Raw genomic sequence first — 8,723 nt, forward strand, 5'->3', positions numbered from 1 at the left:
TATCAGATCACCAGCCAAAACCAACAATTTATCTTTCCACAAACAAATGCCGGGCTTTTGCAAAACCCAAAAGCCAGAAAATCTATCCCACACAGCACAAAATATTCCCTGGTAGCCCAAACTTCTCTGTACAAATATTAACAACGCGGAAAAAACTAGCTCTCCATATATTGTGTGTGTGAGAGAGAGATTATATCAAAAATAAAAGTTCATAACATTAGCATCACAAAAGGAATGCCTCAAGAAGAAGAGTTACTTGTTTTCTCTAATTAAGACATCAGCCGGATTAAAAACAACATAAACAGATGATGCCCAATCATTTAATTCTTAAAATTTGAAAGATACAGTAAGATAATCTGCTATCTTGTTAATGCATCAGACACAATAACAGCTCGTGTATTTATAGTAGTTCACAAAAGTTAGATTTGAACAGACCTGCATATGCACTCTGTTGATTCAACACACCATAGAATTAACATCTTAATCTGCAACTTCAGTGATCAATATGAACTACTAATGAGAATTGCTGCAAACTGTATCCTGGCAAGCCTCACTCTTGTACTGTTTCTAACAAAATGCAATAATTAGTTATAATGGGATCCTCGCACACATATTGGCAAAGGTTCATCACCCAACCAGTTTCAAGGATAACCAGGAATTTCTCCAGGAACGGGTGCCAGCTCATTCTTTCCGAACCTCTCTTCATCATAGAATGTAGCGTGCACCACTCTACCACCAAAGAACCGGCCTTCTAGATCGATTAATGCCTTCGTTGTTTCCTCTGACCTCTCAAACTGCACAAAGATCCTGACAGCTTCATCTGCTGGGAAGTTTGGCTCTGTAATCTCAAATATCAGGACACGCGTCACAGTACCATACTTGGCACATTCTGAAGAAACCTCATCTTCAAGATCATCATCCACCTCTCCTGGCCCAACCTGGAAAATGGGAACAGAGAACAATTTATAGAACCTCTGTAAATTCCAGTCTATTTTTTATTATTTAATATTGGTTTTTTTTACAATGTAATCAATCTTTTTTGCTTTTCTCTCTTTTTCGTATAAGTTAGAAAATAGTACCATTACTCATGATTGTTTGTCAGGTCCAAATTTTCTTCAAAGTACTCATAAACAATTGATGCATTAGATGAATGCCCGATGGTAGGCATTTTTTAAACAATAACACTTTAAACATTATAAGAAGTAGCTCTAACCATCAGCTTTAATGTGTTTATGTATGCCCAATCGTCAAACTGGGCAACCAAATGAATTTGACATCACAGAAGAAGCAAACTAGCCCTTCCATGAAATTACAGTATATGTTTCTGGTCTAAAACATTTAAACATGAAGTTACAGGTCCTACAGGCATAATATATCCATATTTATTAGTCTTTCCCCCATCCAGGTCACTGTATGCTCGATATCCTTCAAGAAGTTGTTCTGGAAAAAGTGGAGAATGTATTTTAACTTATTTCTATTCATTGACCACATTCATATAAAATTGAATCATTCTGTCTGGCATAGTTTACAAATTGTCTGAGTGTCACCTATATATTGGTCGAATATTTGGGAATGAAGACCAGCAAGCTTAACAATGGATATTTCAATATTTACAAAATAGTCTATGTGATATCGAATGCCTTTGGAGCTGGACTATCACCTAACTATCAGATCAGGTGTTTTGCCTTTTATCAAACCCCTCGTAGAAACAAAAAAACTAGCTTCCTACGTTGTCAAAGCAATGAAGCAGCTTGCGGGCACTTGCACCATTACATATGCAATTAAGGGGAACTAGCCTTCAGCCCAGTGCACAATAGGAATTTTAAAAAAACAAAGAAAAGAAAAGGAAAGAAAAGCCTGATTGTTTCATAGTGAATGGAAACATTGATAGTTTGGCATCACAAGCCCATCAGATACCCTATTTAATAGGTAACTGAAAAGTCAGACAAAATATTGTAATTTGAGAAAAAGAGGTCAAGATGCAAGTTAATTAAGGTACTGGATAAATAAATTTATCAATATATAGAACAACAAAAGATACAAAGTAATTGATTTTTGACCCAAATTCTGTATTTAACTAACTCACGATGCCTAGGTCCCAGTTGCAATTCTCAGCAAACCCTGTTCTCACGTACAAAACACAGCTTGATAAAGTTATTGACCATTTTGCAAGTGCCTGGGTAGCCCAGGAAAAATACTGATGATCAGAATTAAGGCCATCATCTCCCTAGATATGCTAGCTAATTTAGATCGCAACATTCTTAATTGAGGATAAGTCGATAACAAGTTAACAACTGGCAGTGGACAATCCTTGTATGTAGCATTCAACCTCAATTTTATACATAATCTATTAATACTTTCAGCATCACATACAAACCCTTATTGTTGCATTCAGCATCAATTCGTTACAAGAGAAAAGTTTGCACATATAACCTCATACTTAAAATTCCTGAAAAATCCTCAAGTTTTAAAGTCTCCAAATAAATGTGCAGCGCGAACGGATTTCATTTTCTTGGTCATAAAGCTTAAGGATCTGAATCCCAAGGCTGCAAACAAGACGAGCGGAGCTTTGGTCTGCTTTGGCTGCTCAGGCTCAGCTCTCAGGCATTTGAGCTTGAGCTAAGCTTGCAAACAGATGTTGAAGCTTGGCTCGTTTGCTAGCTTAATGAGCTTGAACAATCTGTTTCACAAGTCAAGTGTGAACTTCTATTAGGCTTGGCTCATCTTTGAGTCTAGCTTTAAACGAAGTTTGATGTTGGTCTGTTTACTAATTGAACCAACTTGCTATTATCAACCCAAGCCCAAAATGCTCATGAACATCTTGGTTTATTTGCAGCCCCAGTGAAGCCTGCCTAATCCAGAAAGAAAACCATAGTGCCACTTTGATAGCCCCTATCCATACATTACATGAGCAACAACTTGTACTCTAATTGCAGACCAGCATTCCAAATGCCCAAAAGTTAGCTGTCTGCCTATACCTAAATAATTTTTAACCTGCCTCTGTGGTAACAACAATTTAAACTCGTTGTTTCACTAACTCCATTGTGCACATGTAATAACCACACCACAAAAAGGTTACAGACCTGAAGACTATGTGATGAAAATAATGGGCAGCAATTAGGATAAAATTTTGAAAGCATTCACCAAGTTGATGTGTTAAAGAGTCATTATATAAGTGACAAAGGAGAAGTAATATTTATGACTAAAATCCACTTACATAGTTAAACAATTGGAAGCAGTACATATTAGTCAACTACATCCACATCTAACTCTTGAGAACTAGAAAAAATTTAGTATCATGGACAATAATAAATAACAAGACTGAGGCAAAAGTTACAAAGCTACAGCATGTGATCTCAAACTTAAAATCATAAGCCAGGTGTCAAGCATATGATAATAGGAGTGTGGAGTGACAGAGATTAATGACGAGTGGTTGGAAATTGCATCTCAACAGTACAAGAAACCAAAATATGCATTCTTGTTACAAATAAGACAACATAACAAAATCAAATACTGTTAATAATGAGGTTATCAAAAATTATTGCTTAAAACTTGAGAGTGGTGATTAAGGGCTTCATTTTTAATTTAACATTCCTCCATCCATGTTACCTCAGATCTTCCCCTCCTTTTTTTACCACCTTCAACACAAACCAAAATACCTCTCCTTATTGGAGCAACAGATCTCCATTCTCAATGTCTATATCATCCAGAAAGGCCATATATTAGATTTGCTGGCTAAACTGTGGGTAACATAATGATGGTTGTCTCTTTAGACCCCAATTTATCCACTCAAACATCAAATCAGCTTATTTCAGTGTTGAAAATGCACTTCAAATGGGCTATAATACTCCCGTCTGGAACTAAATTGGATGCATATTCATTTTTCCCAAATATGTCACAATGTTTTGACTTCACCATTGTTTGAGTTGATGCATCATAGGTGCCTAAAAACAAGGAACAGACTTTAATCTCATGGTAAAGCTCAATGTTTGGCTGTATCCTCCCATCGAATTGAATTGCTTCAGCGGACTCAAAGCTGCACGTGTTAATGTGGTTTCTCGCCATTCATAAACATAAAAAAGGTTCTTGTTTTGAACAAATGTCAAGACTTATATATTTCAGCTTTCTGAATCAATATTCCATTTTAATTATGATTCCTAAATCAAGAATTACAGCATTCAGGCATTGCTAGCCTGGCATTAGCACTTTACATACTGTGACATGCCAGTGCTTAACATGCAATAGCACCAGAACATGCCAAGCAGTGATATGTAGATGATATGCAGCTGTGCCACATGCCAGTAAATCATTGGCAGAATATGTCCTGATCCATGACTATCAGAACATACAGCACTTGAATCTGTCTTAAAGTTATTCTATTATAACTTTCCAAAAGGGCAGAAATTACATGTCCTAGAATGCTTCCATATCTTAATTGTACTGTTCAACTTGTACTCTACTAAAAAGCTGACAAAGAATTTTTCCAATGTGGCTTGATGTATATACTAATTATCATCATCAATCTAGTTCCAATCATAAGAATATTTTTTTATCTCAGTTATTGTTGGAGTAAAAATAACAGAGTCCTCCCCAAAGCTTGTGCAAGATTTTCTTTTGACCAAGATATTGTTCTGCATTTGTTATTGACTATTATTACAGCATGGATCATGGTTCTTGCAGATCATTTATTTTGACTCATAACATGAATCATAAAGATTGAAGCAGTGCCCTGGGAGTGGCTTAGCTTCACGGCAGACAAACCCCAGATATAAGATTATGACTTCAACCATTCAACAGGAGTTCAGCATGACAATGTAAGAGAGTAACTCTTCCGTAAATATGATTAGAACACCAGGAACCTATGTTTCATAATCTGGTTCAGATATTGACTTTAAAATGATATTATTGGAAATGACTATGACATATTCTTTCATAGAGCCTGTGACTTACATTTGGACCTAAGTTCTAAAAATTGTGATTTTTATCGGTCGCTAACAATGAATTGGATTTCTTCAAACTGTTATTTTTCGAATGCTAATACCAAAAGAAGGTTCCGTCTATCATGATTAATATGGCTCAAATTGAGAGTAGATCATACCTAAAAACAAGATATTTCTTTCTAGTCCTTGTAGGGTTTGTGTTACAACATGTGTTACAAAAGGGAGACCCAGTGCACAAGGCTCCCCTCATTGTGGTGCCTGGAGAGGGTCAAATGTGCGTACCCTTACACCTACATGCAGAGAGACTTTCCGTGTTTCGAACCTTTTGACTCTTAAGTCACAATGGAGCAACCTTACTATCGCACCAAGTCTTACCCTCTACTCTTGAGAGCTACACAATCTAGGTTATCAAAACTAGATACAATTTTCATCTTTGATTCTAATTGGTACTTGTTAATGTAGCTCCTAATGTTCTTTTTTTTTGAAAGGCATGTGCAAGAATTTCCTTTTTTGGCCACCAAAACTAAACAGAGAGTTGTTACAGTTGGCTAGGATTATGAAACTAAGATTGTTTTCTTCAAATTATCTATTTTAACCCTCAAATAGAAGTTTGTTTTCTTCAAATTATATATTTTAACCCTCAAATAGATGTTGATTCGAGCAACTAAAATAGCTTAATAACAACAAGCTCAAGTGCAATGAGCATAATAGGATTACCTTGTTAGATGCACTAATATTGATCCTTTATTGAAGTTAACAAAAATCTGCTTAAGTTGAAGGATCTTTTAGTAAGCAGATGTGGAAAAAAAAATCAAATAGAGTTAAAATATCAATACGATGAGAGATAGCAAGAAAGTAGACTTTGTATGAGCTTCAACAGTTGTAATGGAAGAGAGTCAAAAAAAATGCTTCTTATAAGATTGCAATATTCAGGTTAACTTTTTGGATTTTTAATTGTATAGAGCATCTTAACTTATCTATTGTTCCTGTTGTTTATGACAATCACATGAAGAATGCAGAACCAAAACAATTTTAGGTTATTTCATCCTTGACTCAAAAGGAACTTCTTAAAAAGAAATCAAACAAAAGATTCATAATTAACTGCAACAAGGAATATATTGTAAATAAAGACCAAATATGATTTTAAAATAATTGTCCATATATACGGCAAATAAGAGATAAGATCAAATGGTCTAAACTATATTCATTTTCAATGGAACGAAAGCTCAAGTACCATGTTCCGGAGTAGCAAGACTCGAGTTGGTGGGCTACTGAAATTCACACTCTTTAACTTCTTCTCAGCTTTAGTCTCACTAGCATTCACAATCACCCCAGCTCGTCTATCTGTCTTCTTGGCCATCAGAGGAGTTGTAATTCCCTGCTCTTGTTTCCCAAGCCCCTGGCCTTCTTTCCAGCCCATCTTTGCCATCATCCTTTGGGCAGCAGTCATCTGCCCACCTGCGCCAACACCTAACCCAGTTGAATCAGACTTCCCAATGATGAATCCCTCTCCATTTGGTGGTGAAGGCGACCTTGGGCCAACACCACCCAAATTCCCACTCATGGCAGCACGCCGTTTCCATGCTTCTTCGCCAGAAATATTTAATGAAGAAGACCTAGATTGATGATCTCTCTCCTCTCTCTGTGCAGCCTCCCGTTCCCTTTGTTCCCTCTCCCTTTCCCTTTCCTCCTCATCCCGCCGCCTCCTCTCAAGTTCCCTCTTCATCTCCACTTCCATAGCCCGCCTCTTCTTCTCCCTCCTATATTCCTCATAATCATTTGGCTTAGCAGGATCATATTCATCGACCACGGTAGATGTGACCCCTACAAGAGCAGGTTGAAAAGATGGGCTTTTGGTACCATTATCAGGCAATGCTGGTGAAGGGGTAAAAGAACTTGATGTTTTTATTTGGGGTGCAGCTGAGCTTTTAGCCTTGCTTTGGGACTGCTGGCTCTTCAACACAGACTGCGGTGGAGCAAACACGGATGACGGCTTCCGCAGTGTAGGTGGTGCCATTTTGGCACTACTTGACCAAACAGCCGAACTGCTGCTTTTCTCTTCATCAGCTGAAGGTGTTGAAGAAGGAGGAGGGAGATCCCCATAAAGACCACCCAACATTTTTTTGCTTCTCTCTCTATCCAAGAATTACTTTGTGGTTGATTTTCGAGATTGCAACTCCAAGAACTTGTCTATTCTTTCTGATTCTATGCATAGGAAATCAAGTAAATAGACGAATCGCATATATTCGTATCTTTTATTATAAAATTAAAAAAAAAAAACCTCGCTCCAAACTTTGTTCTCCTATTTGCAAAATCTAATATTGTCAATAAAAATAGCAACCAGGTTTCCATAAGAACAACAGGAAAATGGTTTTCTTGAACTAGGGTTCGCAAAGATTGATGAAAACCAAGAAACCGAGGATCTAGCTATCAAATAGATCAGTTCTTGGTTTAGGATTTAAATAAAAACATTGATCTTTTAAAAAGAAGTGAAAGATCACAAAAAATTGAACAGCTGAAGTGTAGGACCTTAGAAGCCCAAATTATTTTTCCACGAATAGGAAATAAATCCGAACAAAACGGCAAAAAAAACCCCATAATTCCCAAAGAAAAAGAAAATTGAAGGGCAGAGAGCATGCGAGAGGCGATTTGTAGAAAATTTGGAGAACCTACCAAATCTCACCGCAACGGAGGAAAAGCGAGGAGAAATCTCCCTGTGTCCTCTAAAACCGCTCCCCGAGACTCACAGTGCGGAGCGTTTGAGAGGAACCGAGGGGACCCGGGTTTTAGCCGAGAGGTTTGCGTCGCGGAAAGGGTATATAGCCTTGCGGTGACCGATCCACGCTTGGCACGCCCTCGACTCGCAGCCATATAAATCGGTCCGGTCGAGCCCTGAATGATCCTGATTCGATCCAGTTTTTTTGTTCGGATCTTAATTTTGGATCCGAACCCAATTTGATTGAAAATCGGGTCGAGTCGGATCCATGCCTATAAATTTTGACCCGACGAATCATTCGGATTGGATCCGAGTCGGGTCCGAATCTATATATTTTTATATTCAAATGACAAAAAAATGGACCGGGTCGGATCTGGATCTGGGTCAAAATTGGATGGATCCGATCCGACCCGAAAAATAGAACGGATCCAAATTTAGGACCCGACCCGGCCCCCGGATCCTAAAATTCGGATCAGATCGACCCTAAATGGGAATGGCCCGGGCCATGCCGCCTTCGAATCGAGTTTGGACCTTTCGGTACGACAAGAACTAAATCACGCCGGGACTCGAAATTCAAGCTGAGAAAATTTTGAGCCACGTCTCTTCCATGTCTCGCTCCACATCCCCCACACGGCTCCTCATCCTAGTCATCTCAATCTCACGACAGCAAATCATAGCCGAATGCAACCTCTAAATTCTTCAACCCTGACCCAATCTGAGATTTTTCCTAATCCAACCTAACTCAACCTCATTTTAAGCTAAATTCAGGTTGGGTTGGGTTATTGCGCTTGAGGCCACCCTAACCCAATCCTGCTTTAAATCGGGTTTAAAATTTTGAGCCCAAGCCTAATCTAAATCTATAAAACCTCAATTCAATTCTACCAAATAGATGAGTTAGGCAAGTGGAATTCGGTTAGGTCCAATCCAAGTTGCATCCCTATGAAATTATGAGTACCTCATTCTAGTTCCGCAAGGATGAGGCTTCCTTCTATGAGTTCAATGCCGACCTCCACAACCACAGCGACCGTCTCCTCTATGACTTCAGCTCGTGAACATACCAAGCATCA

General features: G+C 38.2%; 1 protein-coding gene across 2 annotated transcripts; it reads right to left on the reverse strand.

Moving 5' to 3' along the window:
* Positions 1–286: 286 nt before the first annotated feature.
* LOC103713834 (DNA-damage-repair/toleration protein 111-like) lies at positions 287–7,796 on the reverse strand. 2 transcript variants are annotated; one of them, XM_008800873.6, is made up of 3 exons: positions 7,614–7,796; positions 6,175–7,139; positions 287–938 (listed from the first exon to the last, which is right to left on the reverse strand). In XM_008800873.6, the coding sequence occupies exons 2-3, from the start codon at positions 7,057–7,059 to the stop codon at positions 642–644; spliced, it is 1,182 nt and encodes a 393-aa protein (XP_008799095.3). In that variant the 5' UTR covers positions 7,060–7,139; positions 7,614–7,796; the 3' UTR covers positions 287–641. The 2 variants fall into 2 exon arrangements, with proteins under 2 accessions (XP_008799095.3, XP_008799094.3); XM_008800872.6 differs by having other exon boundaries at positions 6,175–7,145; positions 7,614–7,753.
* Between the last annotated feature and the right edge of the window lie 927 nt (positions 7,797–8,723).

This window comes from Phoenix dactylifera, chromosome 12, assembly GCF_051530095.1.
Source record: "Phoenix dactylifera cultivar Ajwa chromosome 12, Ajwa_hap1_PhDact_Kaust_v1.1, whole genome shotgun sequence".
In the NCBI taxonomy this organism is placed as follows: Eukaryota; Viridiplantae; Streptophyta; class Magnoliopsida; order Arecales; family Arecaceae; genus Phoenix; species Phoenix dactylifera.